The sequence below is a fragment of the Copadichromis virginalis genome, linkage group LG5 (genome assembly GCF_057382275.1).
Source record: "Copadichromis virginalis isolate Kocher_CV1m ecotype Utaka linkage group LG5, C_Virginalis_male_GT1.1, whole genome shotgun sequence".
Taxonomy (NCBI): Eukaryota; Metazoa; Chordata; class Actinopteri; order Cichliformes; family Cichlidae; genus Copadichromis; species Copadichromis virginalis.
The window spans coordinates 33,127,039-33,143,967 of NC_140622.1; the positions used below are offsets into that span (position 1 = coordinate 33,127,039).

The 16,929-nt window shown below is 39.7% G+C and overlaps 2 protein-coding genes across 4 annotated transcripts; both read right to left on the minus strand.

Annotated features, from left to right (window-relative positions):
* Positions 1-244: 244 nt before the first annotated feature.
* LOC146710136 (specifically androgen-regulated gene protein) lies at positions 245-5,261 on the minus strand. Of its 3 annotated transcripts, none has more exons than XM_085457418.1 (4): positions 5,055-5,261; positions 2,712-2,844; positions 2,282-2,477; positions 245-2,169 (listed from the first exon to the last, which is right to left on the minus strand). In XM_085457418.1, exons 2-4 carry the CDS (start codon positions 2,793-2,795, stop codon positions 1,016-1,018), a joined length of 1,434 nt encoding a protein of 477 aa, XP_085313544.1. In that variant the 5' UTR covers positions 2,796-2,844; positions 5,055-5,261; the 3' UTR covers positions 245-1,015. The 3 variants fall into 3 exon arrangements, with proteins under 3 accessions (XP_085313544.1, XP_085313542.1, XP_085313543.1); XM_085457416.1 differs by having other exon boundaries at positions 2,691-2,844; XM_085457417.1 differs by lacking the exon at positions 5,055-5,261 and adding an exon at positions 4,716-4,948 and having other exon boundaries at positions 2,691-2,844.
* A 1,724-nt stretch (positions 5,262-6,985) lies between these two features.
* yod1 (YOD1 deubiquitinase) lies at positions 6,986-13,667 on the minus strand. The gene is made up of 3 exons (XM_085457419.1): positions 13,546-13,667; positions 11,165-11,377; positions 6,986-9,828 (listed from the first exon to the last, which is right to left on the minus strand). Exons 2-3 carry the CDS (start codon positions 11,370-11,372, stop codon positions 9,131-9,133), a joined length of 906 nt encoding a protein of 301 aa, XP_085313545.1. The 5' UTR covers positions 11,373-11,377; positions 13,546-13,667; the 3' UTR covers positions 6,986-9,130.
* Between the last annotated feature and the right edge of the window lie 3,262 nt (positions 13,668-16,929).

Below are 16,929 nucleotides of genomic sequence, written 5' to 3' on the forward strand. Positions count from 1 at the left end.
TCCATCAAAACCAAATGGCTTGCCGTGAACAAAGGAACGTAGCGCTGAGAAGATGCATAATGTGAGTGTAAAACACACATACAGTAAGTACTTGGCTAAGGAAACTCATGGAGGAGGTTTGAAGCTCATTGGTGATGTTTGCACGCAACCTGCCCTAGCACTCTGTGACCTCGATCTGCAATGTAGTCTGGGGTGCTGCTATCACGGCCCAACTTCCAATAAGGAAAAAAAAGATGGCTTAAAATGCAGTATATTAGATAAAAACTTTATTTTCAGTGACATTTATATCAATGGTGGAATAGACACAAATAATTAAATGGTTGTTTTTCGTTTCATATTTTCAGTGTTACACAATGAAGGCTGTGTAACACTCTTTAATCTACTGTACACTGTAAAAAAAAAAAACAGTAGTAGAAAGAAACTGAAGAACGACTGGTGCATGAGTTCTTGTGTTGGACATAAGTATTGAAAATTATCCCGCAAAACTTGAAAAAAAAAATGCTAGAATATTAAAAGACTGCATGAACTGATCTGGTGCTTTGAGGATTTGCTCTAAGAAAAATCAACATGCAGGCACATTTGTGATTTATAAAACAATGAGTAAGATATCAGTTCTGGCACACCCTTATCCGTGTCTTTGATTTAGTACCTGTGCCAATAGCCAATAGGGTTTAAATTTTATATAACAGAATTTTGTTAGGTTTGCAATACATTAAGATACTATTTTCATACACTGATGCTCTGGATTTAGAAAATTTAAGGTGCAGTTTCTGTTACTTCTGAGTGCATTTTTAATTCTATTTTTAATAAAAAAAAATGTCTTTAGATGACTATGTGTTGTATATTTTAAGTGCAGAACATAAGTGTATGGCCCTTTAAACGCTTCCTCTCCTGCTTTTATTTGACAAAGTGCCGTGTGCCAGATTTCCACTTAACGCTTTAACTCTCTTTAAGCTGATCGTGCGCTTGTGCTTCTTTCTGAGCATTGCATTTATGCCAGCAGGCATCTGCTCTTTCAGTCTTTTAGCAGTCCAAGCTTTTTGAGAGCCTCTTTTCGATCACCTCCCATCCCAGGCACCACCATCACGGTGTAGCCTACTGAGTTTGAGGTTTTCTGGGGTACTGGGGGAGCTGTTGTGGTGGTCCTGGTGGTTGTCACTGGTTTGGCTGATTTGATGCTTTGCGGTTCAGAGGTGTTTCCACTACTTCTACAGTTGTCCAGGGTGGCAGACTGCTCCAGATTAGCCGTCCTCTTCCCCTTGGATTGAGCAGGATGTGATGCAGACCCAGGCCGCTGGTCATGTTTGGTGTACTGACGCAAATTGGCACTGGTCTGCAGAGGCCTGTTATTGGACTCTTTTGGCACTTGAGCATTACAAAATGATTGGCTCCTTGATGGATTACTATTAGCTGGACCTCTTGTAAACTTGTCAGCTGTTACACCCAAGGAGGAGTTAGGTTTGGGTGTAGGCAGTGGGGTTACTTTATCATTTTCTGCCTCTTGGCCTTTCAGGAGGCCCAGCTTCTGCAAAGCTTCCACTCTCACCACCTGGGGATCAGCTACATTCTTGACACTGTATGAAGAATCTGATATTATAGATTCTTCATTTTGAGTTTTTGCAGATATGTTGGTGGGAAACTTTTTGGGTTTTGGGGGAACAACTGGAGGACCTTTCTTACACTTGGAAACCTCTGACTGGGATTTGTCTGATCTTTGGAGATTTCCAAGTGTTGGGCCTTCCACCGGGGCAGAATGGCGTTTTTCTGAGTCTATAGTATGATCAACTGTTGGGCATAAAGGGGTCTTCTTTGTGGAGGCACTCCTCTGCAAATGTACAAGTGCGTCGTAGGAGAGAGGTCCTCTAGGTAAAGGACCCTCAGCTGTCCTCACTGAGGGTTTTGTGGAAGGAGGTATAACATTAGCCTCTGAAGATGTTGGGCGAAAAACTGCTTTCTGGTTGTCTTTGTATCCTGGTTTGTTGTTTTTAGATGTAAACTGAGGCTTAGAGGAGGCGGTTTTGACTGCAGGAGTGCCTGGTTTAGTACCGAGTACAGAACAGGAAGTACTGCTTGCAACAAGAAGAGGGGTGGGAACCAGGTAGCTGTGCATGGGCCTGGCATCAAAATTTTTGTTGATTGGTTTCTGGTGATTGGTTGATGTCTGTGAATCTGGAAGTCAAACAAGTACACATTTATCACTAGAAATTCTGTACACCTACCTAGAGCATTTCACTAAATAATGTGTCACTAATTCTGCATCTGTTCCCAGAGATTAACTCACCATCAAGGTTGCTTTTGCTCATGGAAGCTGACAGATTAGCCACTTTAGTAGCAAGGTTGCTGGAGCTGGGCAGTTGTTCAGGCTCGTCATTGGAGACTCCGCTGTCCTCCTCAGTATCCAAAGACTCAATAGTCTCCTCCAAAAACATGAGACAGGCCCTCTCCTCAGCAGACAAGTGCTCCAGACTATCATCACTCTGAAACGCATTAAAACAGGGCTTTCATTTAGAAAAGAAATCCACAATGAGAGATAGAAATCCTCTCTAAGAAAAGAAATAGACTTTTAGCTTTTATGTTACAGCTGTTACAAGTATCGTTTTGCCTCACTACTTCAAGTTGTTTCGTATATGTTTTGTGCTATTACTAGTGTACATATTCTTAGATTGAAGAGGGTAAACTTGGTTACTTACGAAGCCAGAATTAACACTGACCACACTGTCACAGCTGCCAGCACTCTCCATGCCATTCATTGTCTCCATTCCGGTGTCACCTGGCCAGGTATCACTTATGGGCATCTTAGTGCCCTACTTATCCACAGTTAGTGACACACCCTGTTGTTTCAATCTGAAATACAGAATAAAATTACTATTGAAACTGTTCTTAGCAAAGTAAAAGATTTTTTTTTTTTTTTTAAAAAGGGATATATTAATTATTCTCCACATTTTCCCCTGCTATTAATTCTTTATGGCCCTGTAGACCATTTTCAACAGCACCATAGAAAACACTGTCCTTCATAAGTATCTCCCTTACAAGGTTTTACCCCATAGATGCATTTGTTACCTAGTTTTAACCTTTTGTAGGAATTTCTTAACAGCGTATAAAGGTATCATTTGACAAATGAGTAAGGATGTTTTTCGATATCTTTTGTTTTATAATTCATAAAAAATCAACCAAATTGTTGAATAGAAAGCAAAATAGGTCATATTCGACGCTGTGATAATGATACATCAATGCTAATGACAATCATAGGCGCAGCTAAAACTTTTCCTGCAAAACAAATAAAATCAGGAAATATAAGTCAAGCCATTTTATACGCAAACAGCACAGCATTGACCATTGGGTCTGACCACGTTTCATGTAATTTCTATGTGCTCACATTGTCTGCTAACTGTAAAGGAATTTATTCTCTGGTATGTTGATAAAAAATAATTAAACATCTGTGCAGCATGACATCAACTAAGCGGCACATCTTCCAGATATGAAAGACAGTTTTATCTATAAATGGCAATCAGCACCAAAGGACTGTGTTCATATCCAGATCACTATTGCTAACTACCTTTTAAAACAGTCAACTATAAAAATAAGCGAAGCGTACAGCTTCATCAATCAGAGATGAAAATTATTCTGTGGTTATTTGAATGATATTGGTCTTATAACAGTATAACTGTAATCCTGTGTGTACACTATGGTTGAGTTGATGTTAGGTATTTGAGTCAAAACTGATAGATAACATTGTGCACAGAAAATGTATATAAACTTTATAATATCCAAATATGACCTGCATAACTGTGGACTTCATACCTGATCATGCAGCTAAAGAACAGCAAGGGCACAGCTTTATTGTAAGCACTGAAATTGACAAATGCAGGTTATCATAGCTCGGTGAGCTTCTAGCAGATATCTAACTAGTCCTCTTACTACATGTGACTTGGATTACAACCTGCATGCCACTCCTAATCTCTCTTTACCGGATCAATTTCAGAGGGAGTGGAAGGCAGAAGCAATCAGTCTCCTGAAGGCTATATGACACCTGTTTTAAAAAAGCAGTTTCAGCTTTGTATTTGGAAATTTTGTTCAATGTTTCGTTTATATGGGTATAGTAGCGTAGCTGCAATTTGAGAATAAAGGAAGTCCTGTCTGGACCTGGTGAAAAGAAATTCACTTTTGGATAAGTGTCAACACCTGAGATGCAAGGTCTGCCAAATAGGGCAGTGGAGGCACAAAAGCACTCCTGTCCACTGTTCGTGGTTGGCCATGCCATCCCATCCCTTTAAAATTGTAAAAATCCCTATGGCCAGATCAGTACGCAAAGTCCCAGGTCAGGATATGAATCTGAACAATGTAAGCTTAAGTGTTAACGTTTATTGTGATTTTTGACCGGCTTGAAAAACCTTTTCACATTTGTCGTTTTTATCTGCTTATTAGGTCCCAGTCACTCTGCTATAACCCTTACTCTGAAAAAAACAAAACAAATCATACTGTAGATAGATATGAACCCGAAGAACATTTAACAAAGTGTTATCTCTTTAAGTGAGTTACACCTATCCTATCAACAGTAGGCAAAAACAAAAACTGGGCGAGTTTAGCTATCACAAGACTATGATGCACAAGTCAAAGCAATAAACTGCTGTGTCAGATTCTTTGGAAAATGTGGTGCAATGACAGCGTTGTTTTCATTGTGGCTGTAAAAGAGCATCTGGCTAAGTTTTTATTACCTTCGATGAATTCTGTGCAGGATGTTGTGTAATAGGGGTTATTATCATTTTCTCCACTGTACCCAGGCTTCAACCCACTTCCTTCACATTAATTACTGAATCCAAGCCTATCTTTTGTAACTAACATTATTAGCCCCAAACCGCCATAAAACCCCTTCACCGAAAAGTGTTTAAATACCGGTTGAGTTTAAGTCTAACACTTGACAAACAAAACAAAACATAAAATAACTGCCACGAGCAGTAAATTATTTAAATAGCATCCAATAAATGAAAAATATGCTAACTGTTCCTTACCCTATTTACAACAGAGCTTTAGTTTTTAAGTAAATATAGGCGTACCTGTCCGTGCACGGTCGTCTCTCATATCCTGCTCCGCGTGCAACTGAAGTCAAGGTGAGCGCGCAACTCAGAGACACCTGGAAGAGGGACTTTGTCCCTTAAGCTTCTAGCCAATCAGAAGCCACATCCTCCTTAAGCCCCGCGAGTCCTCGTTTTCATTTTTTTTTTAAACAAACAAATGTAAACCATTGCTGTCTCTGTCTGTCAGACGTATGCTGCCAGGACGGCTCGTTACTGGAAGTAATTCAAACATTTAATGCTCTTCCTCCATGTATATATGTATTAAAGTATTCTTTATGTTTTTATTTTTTGGGCGTCAGGCTTTGGGTGAGCATTTAGGAAATATCCTCTAAAAAGTGTTGACTAAAAAGATAGCGCTTCACATATTTTTTTCAGTTAACTTTATTATTGTTATTATTATTGTCGTTCTTCTCCTTAATTATTATTAATGTATTTATTAGGAAAGAGAACAGGTGCTGTTTACTACAGTGCTGATTCAAACAGCACAGACGATGCATAGCTAGAAAGTTACATTTCACTGATACTGCACGAGTGATCTGGGTGGGTGTGTGTCGGTGGGGTGGTACTACGTGATTTTAAGTAATTAAGTGATGCAGTTAATCATTACTTGTTCATGCAGCAGTACACCACCTTCAAGCTTTACAAAGGGTCGCTACAGCGTTTAGCTCAGAGGCTATACCACCTTAAAGGCATCCTAAAGGGGCTTCCTATAGTGTCGTGGTTTAACACCCACGGTTCGATCCTGGAAGACACAACCAGGTTAAAATTTGCCAAACCAAATACGCAAATACTTCCGAGCCCAATCCATTCAGTTCACTTCCTAATTAAGAAAAAGTTGCAAATTGAGCATGTAGGATCTGGGGAGTGAACAATTTAAGTGTAATCAAAAACTGTTGCCAATTAGTTTAACAAATAAAAAAAGTCTATTTATGCAAGCGCTAACGCACTTTAGTTACCTTATTTGCTAACAAAGCTCAGATGTGGGACACAGCCAAAATCTCACTGCAAGCTGAAGTTAGAATTTCAGCTGGTGTTAACTTCCGTAAGTGGAGTGATTTTTTTTCCCTTCTTTTTTTGGTAGCTGTTGTTTGGGGGGGGGGGGGGAGCGCTACACTGAACCAGTACATTTCTGATTCCTGCATGAATTGCATCCTTTATGCAAGTCTTGAAACTCACATAAACCAAAATAAGAAACTGTAAAGCTGTAAATGGGGTGTTGTATATGAAATATTTGTAGAGTTAAAGAGGTTTGTAGTGTTTTATGAAACATTAAAATATCACATTATTTAAAAGAAAAACACAAAAACTAATTCCTAGGCTGTGTGTGAGCTTTGTGTTTTGTAGCAGTGGTAGCTGCTACTGTTGGTCAAACAGTAAGTAAATTAATCCTAAATCCTATTATGAAAGGGTAGATGTTCCTTAAAATAACATGCGGGTAGTGTAATCCGACAATGATGGCACAGGACTAGGGTAAATTTGCCAGTTGGGATTTATTTTTAGTAGCAATGCACTAGATAAAGTCATAAGATAATAGAGTTGTCACAGTAATATCACAATAATTATTAATTAGCATTATCTATGTTACTTCCCATTTGTATTTATGTACAAAAAGATTCTAACCTTTAAATTTCACACTGCTTCTTTGTCCCCTTGCATCAAACCATTTAAAGAAAAATAGCTTAAAGATTTATTTAAAACCCATTAAAGCATGGCAGCAACAAAGTATCATCTCAGCTTGACCTGTCTCACAAGGGAAACTGAAAACTATTTAACTCTTTGTTAGTTTGTTTTAACTTGTTCTTCAAGCACTGCAGAATTTCAAATCATTTAGCCATGAGTAAACCCAGTATAGTTAACACAAAACAACTTTTACACATCCTATTTGCTATATTTTTTAATTGACAACACTGAAAAAAAAAACAACAATCAAGTAAATCCAGTTTATTCTGTAGTGCTTTGTGTGCAACATTCACTGTTATTGTTAATCATGAGAACATGGCAAATACAAAATGCAACAAAGCCATTTCATGGTTTTATCAAGTTGATTATTCAGTTTTTACCAGCGTTTAAAATACCTAAGGTAGATGATGAGGTGGGATAAGGGGGGGGGAAAAAAATCATACAAATAAGTTGTTTTGTTTTTTTTGCTTTCTTTAATTGATTACCGTCACCATCCGAATATGAACCAAAGTCAAAGTCCAGTCAAGGCTCCACTGTGAAGCTTTTGGCAACAATTCTGCAATCAAAGACCCGTCAAACACCATGTTTTGCCACAATGAGAACTAACCACAGTTATCAATCTCAAATCTTTGACTTTAAGTTAAATACAAGTGCTTTCTTCATCCTTATAGCCAGTGTATGTCAAAGAAATTAGCAAAGAGATAATGGATGATTAGCTTAAAATGTGAGAACAGACTCCTGTTGTGGGGGAAGAAAATAATTCATACAGTGAAACAGGAGTGGTAGTTTTTATAAAACATACAAAACACAGTAAACTAAATGTACCTTTACTTGTAATACATCCACCCAGAGCTATAAATGTAAGATGGAAATATTTGATGTTGATTAGCAAAGGACATTATGAGCAGCCTTTAAAAAGAAAAAAGATCTTAAAATACTGTATGCCTTACCTTGATTTGTTACAAATATAATGCTTGAATGGTTTTTCAAAGTATGCAGTCTAATTTAAACAACAAAAAACAGTTCTTACAGCATTTCAAACTTGTGCACTACAAAAAAAACAAAGAAAAACACTCATCAAAACCTGCGGCACAAATATAGAAAAATGAGCTACAGATTTTGTAACGCGTTTTGTTTACAGCACCATAACTTTTTTTTGCCTTATTTAGTCAAGCCCACTCACAATCAATGTTGCACCCCCCCCCCCCAAACAAAATAAAGGCCAATTTTGCACTTGCAGTATGATACTGTATTCAAAATTCATACCACCATTGATCTTGTTGACCAGAGCTCAAATCCCCCCCCCCCCCAAAAAAAAACAGTGTAACTTTGAGCTTAATAATCAAGGGACAAATCATTGCATTTAATGTCTACGATGGACGCAGAGTAACAGAGAGATGCATTGGAGTCTGCAATGAGTTATCTGTTTGTTACGCAATCAAAACAAGCTGTGGCCTATGAAAGCTCAGATTTTTTTTACCTACATTTTGATACCTGGATCTTCTTTTAGTCGTCATATCCTTCTGGATTAAACAAATGGCCAAATTTTGAGTCACCCCAGTGCAGATTCAGAGCATGCAACTCAGAAAATATTGACAATATGAATGATCCATAATTATGCTAAAGTTATTGTACAAACCAAACAAACAAACAAATAAACAAACAAACAAACAAAAACAATGGATACTGAGGAGGTTAGAAGTGTGTCTGATTGATTTTTCATCAAGTAATCCTTTAGAAGAATCCTGCTTAGCATTAACTCAGGCCGCCTATATTGAACAGTTCAGATGTTTAAATTTAAGGAAATTAGTGGAAGAATTACTTACATCTGCCCCCAAAGTAATAAAAACATGCTACATAACCAACATGATAAATAACAGTCAAGCTTGCTGTGCCGTGTTTAAGACAAAAGTGAATGTGATCACATAACTGTGCAAATAATTCTTAGTGACCGTTTTAAAATTCTTTGTTCGCACATCTTTGTTTCGTCAAGGGTAAGTTCTGCCAATTTTCTGCATCGATAACACATCCTAAACTGTTTGGTTTATGAACTTGTCCATGAGTGTTCTTAACAGATCGAAACAACAACTAAGAATTTTTTGCATCCTGACCCAGTTTAAAGAGATCTGAATATTATGGTTTCTAACACTGGAGCACTGCAGTAGCATTTCTGACTGTAAGAACTGACAGTAGTTAAAAAGTAATACTGAACAGGTAAGAGGCGGAACACAGTACCTGCAGAATCTCCAAAGATGTTGCCAGATAATGTGAGGTAGAGGATCACAAAAGCAGACAGACCCACAGAGTTGCCAGACGCAGGGCATGGGGGTTGGTGGTTGTTGTATTTGTGAGAGAGGAAAAAGACAGCAAGACTTTCACACTTCACCAAAATTAGCGTGGCCTGTCTCCTTGGCATGCTCACGAGCTTCCTTTTGTCCCACCAAGCCTGTCTGACACACCATGCAGCGCAAGGCAAAGCGGTTAACGTCTGTGAACTGGCGCTTGCGGCGAGCCTCGTCTGCCAGCTCGAGGGCCTGGGCCAGGATTACGTCGTCTGTAGTCGAGAAGATAGTCTGGGGCGGGGTGTCGGATCCGGGGATCTCTTTCTGCAGCGGGTCGTAGTGGATGCCATCATAGATCAGCAACACGCGTTTGTGGTAGCCAGCATCCTCCCCAAATCTGTCTACTCGCACTGTCTGAGTATCCACTACGCAGATCTCACACTGGTAGAACTTAGACATGATGGATACCTCGATGGCTCCTCCCCAAGTGTCATCACGTCTTATCCAGGTGCAGTACTCCTCATTGGTTTTCCCCAGCACCGCTTCAGAGTAAGCTGTGGGGTCACTCGAGACTATCTGGGCAATGAGACCTCTCATTTCAGGGGCACAGGCGGGGTCGTATACGCCGCCTTCCACCACATAATAAACACTGGTGAAGAGGCAGGAGTTATCAGCTGGGACCACTCGGCGTGCCAGCATAGGTGAACCTTCGAGGTTAGGTCCTTTCGTTACAGCGGGACGATCCTGAGGCTTTGGCTTGTTTTTTTCCTCCTCAACGATGAGTGTGTCTCCTGTAGAGGACGACACACCAATGACAACACTTTTCATCCCAGTCAGACTTTGGTTTAGAAAAGGAAGAAGAAAACACATTGCCTTATGTATATCTGTCTGAATGGTACCTGATTATGTTGCACAGATGTCCCTAAAATGTCTATTGCATGCAAATAAATCAAAGACTCAGTAACTCAAAAAGTTCTGCTTCTAATATTTCTGACCACATCCCAAAACATTCCTTTTATTATAAGCAATTAAAAGTTGAAGTTATAAAGACTGCTTATTCTAAAATCATACTTAAATTTTAACCTGTCCTCACAGGTATATAAATTCTTGTATATACCCAGGGTGCCAAATGTGCAGCCTCCATACAATACAATTATATCCGGCCCGTGAGATAATTTCATATGTCAATTATTAAAAGTCCCCTTGGTATGTGGAAGTTGAATCTTCAACCCTGCTGAGAATCCATGCAGGCAGGGGTGGGACTATTTTGATGGGCACACCATGCGGCCAATCACATGCAAAGACAGACTGGGATCATACCATTATGTGAAGGAAGGGGGCAAACCTTCCAAAGACAGCAAGTGTAGCGTACAGATACATTTCAATGATATTGGAGACTTCAAAGTTGAGTGCAGAACTTATAAGATTCGGGGAAGCCTAAAGTGATACCCGTTTTTATTTTCAGTCATTTTCCACTGTGGAGGACAAAAAGTTTCAAACTTGCCCAGGGCTTAAAGCTTGTGTGTTTTCTCCCTAGTAGCAGCAAATGCATAAAAATAAGGCTTTTAGGAAAAATTGCTTCCTTGAAAAAGACTAAATTTACAGTACAGTGATGAATATTACATAAAATAAACTCTATATAAAGCCTCACAGGCCTGAATGTGCACTTGAAGCCATTTATAATTGTTAATATGTTTGATCTGCTGCTCACCACAAACAAGCATAAGCATACATTTTGGACTTTTAACTGTATTCCCATAAATTTTACAGCTTTTCCTACTGATCAAAAACCTCCCTTATGGCTATTCATAGGAAAAGTAACAAACAACTCAACAACCACTGAACAGCTAAAACAGCAGGTAAACTGATTCTGCAAAAAGAAATGCAGATCATGGATCCCCACATTCACCCGAAATCGCACTTCCAAAGAAATTTCAACAAGAAAAACCTTTAAATATGTAACTTCTTTACATTGACAGAAAGGAGCAGTTTCACTGGTCTGGCCTGCTTACGATCAAAGTGGGCCGTGATGTAAAATGAGTTTGACACCTCTGCACTAGAGCATGTAATTAAAAGTTTTTAATTTGGTCCATGTTTTCTGCACATGTTGGATGCCTGCCAGCATACCTGATTTGATAGGGTAGTCCTTGAGGTGAGCCTCTCCGTTCCGAAGATCAAGGCTGGAGGGTGGGTATCCGACCATTATTTTCTGCACATCACAGGGGATACCAGTCAGCTCCTCCACCTTGCGCTTCAGCTCCTGCACGCAGGACTGATGAGTCAAGCCATGCATCAAGTGGCTCCCATTTTTGGTCTTACAGCGAAGCCGCAACATCCTGCCTGCAAAAAAGGTGATATCACATTAGTGACACTGCAAGTACCAGGTAAGAACTTTGTTAATCCACAATGGTTGTGTAGAGAGCGTTAGATATATTCCACATGTATGTTACAGATGAAGACCATTTCTAACATGTTGGAGTGCTAGACTGCTGCATACGGTGTTAAACCTGCGAATTCTGGCATCCTGTCCAGGGTAGGCCTGTGCGATATGACCAAAATCTCATATCCCGATATAAGAATTCTATCGTCCGATAACGATATAAATCACAAAAATGTAACATTTTCTGTAAATTCTGTGAATCTCGGGCAGCTCGACTTGCGGGAAGGGTTTCCAGCTGTGCGTCATGTAGCTGGAGTCCAGTATTTTAACAGATGCATGAAACTACACATTTTTAGACATAAGTTGTAACGGGCGCCGTTTTCTTTGTGAGTATTTATTACACGGCGTGCTGCGGAGGAAAGCCTGTTCTAACGTTTGAGTGTAAGGTTTATTTTTTAGCACCTGGCTGCTCTTTTTTACTTCTCATCCGTAAATAATCTGCTCTTTCACGTGATTCAGTTTATTTTGAAAAGTCTCAACAGGATCTTGAGCTTTATTGTGAAAGGTTTATGTGGAACATAAACAAACGGACACGCGATGGCGTTACCGTCATTGTTGCTAACCACAATGCATAAAAACAGGCGCTTGTCCGTCTGTAGTGTGGTTATATAAAATATAAGAGAACGAGAACTTTAATTAATATAGCCACTACAGTGACCATCAAAGCGATGAAAAAATATTGCCGTAAACAGTTTATTTTGCGACACCATGAAACAAATGATAGCATAAAATGAAACTATAGACTTTTTTATATCGTCATCCGATATATATCGTTATATCGAACAGCCCTAGTCCAGGGTGTACCCTGCTTCTCGCCCGAGTAACCAGGGAGCAAGCTCAGGATGTAGAGCAGGTCATCCACCAATTGCAAGGTTGGTGGTTCGAATCCTTGGCTAGTCCAGCCTGCATGTTAAAGTATTCTTGGGCAAGATACTGACCCCCAAGTTCCTCTCAGCTTCATCCATCAGAGTATTAATTTAGTTAGAAACCACTTAGGGAAAGAAATAAGTGCTTGTGTGAATGAGGCATGTTGTATAGAGTAGAAAAGTGTTATAAGAACCAGTCCATTTAGCATTTTTAAACATACAGATTTAACTGGGGGACATAAACAGTCCTCTTCAGAAAGCAGGACCGTTTGTTGGAGTGTCTCACTAACAGGGTGACTGACACAAACTACAAGGTAGTGAAGCTTACTGCCAACAAAAAACAAAAAGTAGGTAGGTGCCATGTGAGGTCCAGCTGCTGCAAATATACCCTCAAACTATCAAAAGTGTCCATTTATTACGAGTGGGAAATTCCAAACTCAAATGCTCACTGTGGGATAAGTAGTTTTCCCCAATCTGAATCTGTGTCTTCGAAGCCATTTCCCCGATGGGACTACAAGTGTGCCAATGTTGGCTCTTTAACTGATTTTAACATCGAAATCCTGCACTCATGTTGTTCGCCAATTTAATGGCTAATGAGGAAGGGACGTGTTTTGAGTCATACTGCAGCTGTAAGCTATATTAAGTTGAAAACGTAATATATTTGTTGGGCAATGCTACAGATAAGACTTTATGACTGGATAACCTACATTGTGCTCGTAGTTACATCATAATGCTGCCAACTAAACGGGCCACGCATAACAACTGAAGTGCTGATGAACAGAGTAAAAACACCTGACAGCGACATTGCTTTGTTTTGGTGTCTTTGTTCTGGCAGTTAACACATCACTCAACAGCAACACAAACGCAGGGTAAAAAAAAAACCCCCAAAACATAAAGAGTCCAGTTTTTGAAAATGTAAGAAATCCGCCTCTTATTATCCATCAAAAACTGTCGGGTTGTCAGCGATAATTACTCTGAGACTGAATGAAAGGAGTTCAATTCATTTCTGCTAGCTAACCGTACCGTGTACTGTCTGCTAACGTTAGCATGCTAATCTGCTCGTTAACTTGGTCTTAATTGAACTGTTTTTCCAGGAATTTAGCTAACCATTTAGAAAACCTGTTGCTTTCCGGTGACAAGTCTAACGACGACAAGGAGTACAAAATGATACGACAGCGAGACAAATTATTTGGCTGTCTTACCGTCTTACTACACTCCCTGCTCGCCACAGTGGGACGTATAGTACGTCAAAGCACGTGTAAATGACGCGATCACGCACTAGTGGCACGGTTTACGTACGTCTGCCTGGCGTACGCTGGAGAAGACGGTCATTTCGAAAACACATTTTGTCATTAAACTCCTTTTCTGTATTGACATTTAATCAACAATCATTTGATTTTAAAACCAGTGCAGCCTATGACTGCGCAGTGTAGCTTCTTACAGTTCGACTTAGATTAGATTTTGAACCGCCGATCTTCTTGGATTAAGTCTTAAAGGCTGTAGTTATTTTATCCTAATCCACAAGTGTACTGAGCCACTCCACATTTCTTTATCATTTGCTAGGAAAAATTGTGTAGTCATATATCGATATGTGCAAACATACATAGAAATAGAGTATATAACACAAGGTTTTTAGTGTTGTATATTATGGTTTGTACAATTCTAACGAGCTTGAAAGTGAATATTTGGTATGAGCAACTTTATTCTTCAACACAGTTTGAACTTAGGCAGATTTTATGTAATTTCTTCAAGTTGTCTGCAGGAATAGTTCTCCAATACCGTTAAAGGCATAGCTGGACTGGCCATCGGGCATACTGGGCATTTGCCCGGTGGGCCGCTGGCGATTTTTTGTTTTTATGGGCCGATGGATTTTTTTTATTTTTTATTTTTAGGAAGGGTATATATAATGAAAGGTGTTGGATTGGCCAATTGGTGATGATCGACTCTGGGCTGGACCAATTACAGCCGAGGAGGCTGGATGCACCCTCCCCCTTGTTTAGCAATCACGTGATTTTCGCGCATTGCATGCCGGGAACTCGTGGCAAAACAATCCAAGTACAGCATCAAATGCAAGCATTTGCAGCACCGCAAAACGTTCATTCTCCGGTTCCAATACCTTCTTTTTTTTCTTTGCCGCACAAAAAAGGAATGTACAAAACAAAAGGAGAACAATGCTGGTCCGTACAAAGACAGACTCGACGAAAAGACAAACAAAAGATACGAGGAAAAAATCAAAGGAGTGAAAGGGTCAGATCCTTACACAGAGGGACAAAAGACGTCAGTGTGCTGCCCAACTTTCACCACGCTCAGATTTATAATTACACGGTTCTTGGAGTGAGTGCACACACTCGTGAAGTTTAGTAACTTCAGGTCACTGCAACAAGCCCAGGTACAGTTTACCGACGGATGGGTACAGGACCTTGAAATGCACCGTGTAGAACGAAAGACTATTGTACGTATCATAAGTTTACCAGTCTCACAAATCGTCTTCATAAATACACATTCATTAACAGTTTATTAATAGGACCTTTGAGCTCAACGGTAATTAATTAGTAGTGGAAATAATTTCTTCTGGTAGTGTAACAGTGTTTATGTGGTATTATTCCACTTGCCACAAATATCAGTGTCATGGGGAAACAGCGCCCCCCCCCTCTCAGTGTGGCTGGTTAGGTGAGGCTGGCTGCAGTAATCGCTGCCAGTCTGCCATAGCCATACGAGAGGTGAGTTGTATTGTTCCGCACACAATATAGCTAAGTAGTACAGACACATAAAACATGTTTGATTAGCTGACGGGCACCGAGTGTAATAAGTGCTTAGTGGACACATGTCCAACACCAGTTTTATGTACTTTTCATTTGTTTATTAATGTGTGAAACTGTATGCTAAAGCGGAATGCTAATGAGATGTTCTGCCGTAGTGTGCTGTGCGGAGTGGTGTGTGGCGAGCCTGTGCACTGATAATACACCGTTGTTTCCATTCAGGTACATCATTTGTTGTTGCTGTTATTTTATTGTATATTCGAAATTGTAATATTGCTGCAGTAATCGCTGCCAGTCTGCCGTAGCCATACGAGAGTGTGCTGTGCGGAGTGGTGTATGGCGAGCCTGTGCACTGATAATACACAGTTGTTTCCATTCAGGAAATAAAGTGGCAACGATCGATCAGAGACTCCTTGTCTTTTTAAAAACACTACACAACGCAGAGTCGAGGAGTCTGTTTGGGCCGAACTGTTGCAGCGGGATGAAGCAGAAACCGGTTACAGTAGCATTACAGAAATGTAGCAGTGACAATAATATTGTATGTTGTAATCGCAATGGACAATTAGTGATACAAAACAACTGTTTTATCCTGTGAATAAAAGTATATGTTTTTGTCAATGTACCATGGTAATAACAGAAGCGAAACGCAATATTGTGTCAGGACAATTCACTATTTATGCACAATAAATAAAGGAGCATAGCGTGATAATTTCTGTTCAGCGCCAGACTTGCTTGTAACCTATATCACCAATTATGTTAAGAAAAATGACGCATTAACTACTACAAAACTCTGACCTTTGTGGGAATGCTTGGAGCAGACTAACCTGTGAGCTGGAGTGTTCTGAGACGTTATATTTGGTATATCCAGGCCATCTGTCGGCTCTTACTTCGGAAACATGGCTTAAAAAATTTCTCTTCAACGACGTAATCCGATAAAAAAAAAAAGATTTCTTTACCCGTCGGCTTCCCGTGGCTGTCATGCGACCGGCTATTGCAGTTAATAATACAACAGCTTCTTGCCATTTTTTGGGTTTCTTTTTATCGCTGTGTAACTTAGTTCAATTGAAAGCCTGCGTGTGCTAGTACCTCTTGCCACAAGTTCCCAGAATCCTTTGCGGTTTTATCCCTGAATGACGTCACATTTATCCTGGTGGGCCGGTCTCTAGTCAAAATGCCCGGGCCGATTTTTTGTCCCAGTCCAGCCTTGGTTAAAGGACATTCTAAAGCTTTTCTATGGATGCTGGTTTTAGTGCAATTTCAAATACCTCACCCTTTTTTCATGTTGGCATCTTGACAGCTACCACTGAGACCATTTCTGATGAGGCTTCAGCGAACAGTAGATGCATCAAGTGAAGGGACAGATACACCTTTCAGGTCTTGTGTCAAACCATTGCTGGACACCCACCTCCAATTTCTTAATGACCTATCTTTCAGGTACTGTTCATTTACTCCAGATATTTTTGTGAGCCTGCCACTTCTTCTTTTCTCCTCTACTTGTCCAGTTTTCTCAGTGCTGAGATATGCAACTTTTTTTTTAGCTAATTGCGTTCTGGGATTCAGCTTGTTGGTGCAAAAATACTGCTTTGTGCGTGTGAAACTAACAACTTTTGTAACTTCAGCTAAAGAAATGAGAACAAATTATGTTTTTATTACACGCTGCTACTAACAAAGTGCCTAAACATACATGTTTTCTTTGATAAACCTAATATGTGTACACACAACAGTGTTTCATCCCTTGATTTATGTTTCTTTTTTTCATGTATAAATTATATAATAATATATGAGAAAAGAAGGTTGACAAAAAATGGCTAGGTTAAAAAAAAAGAA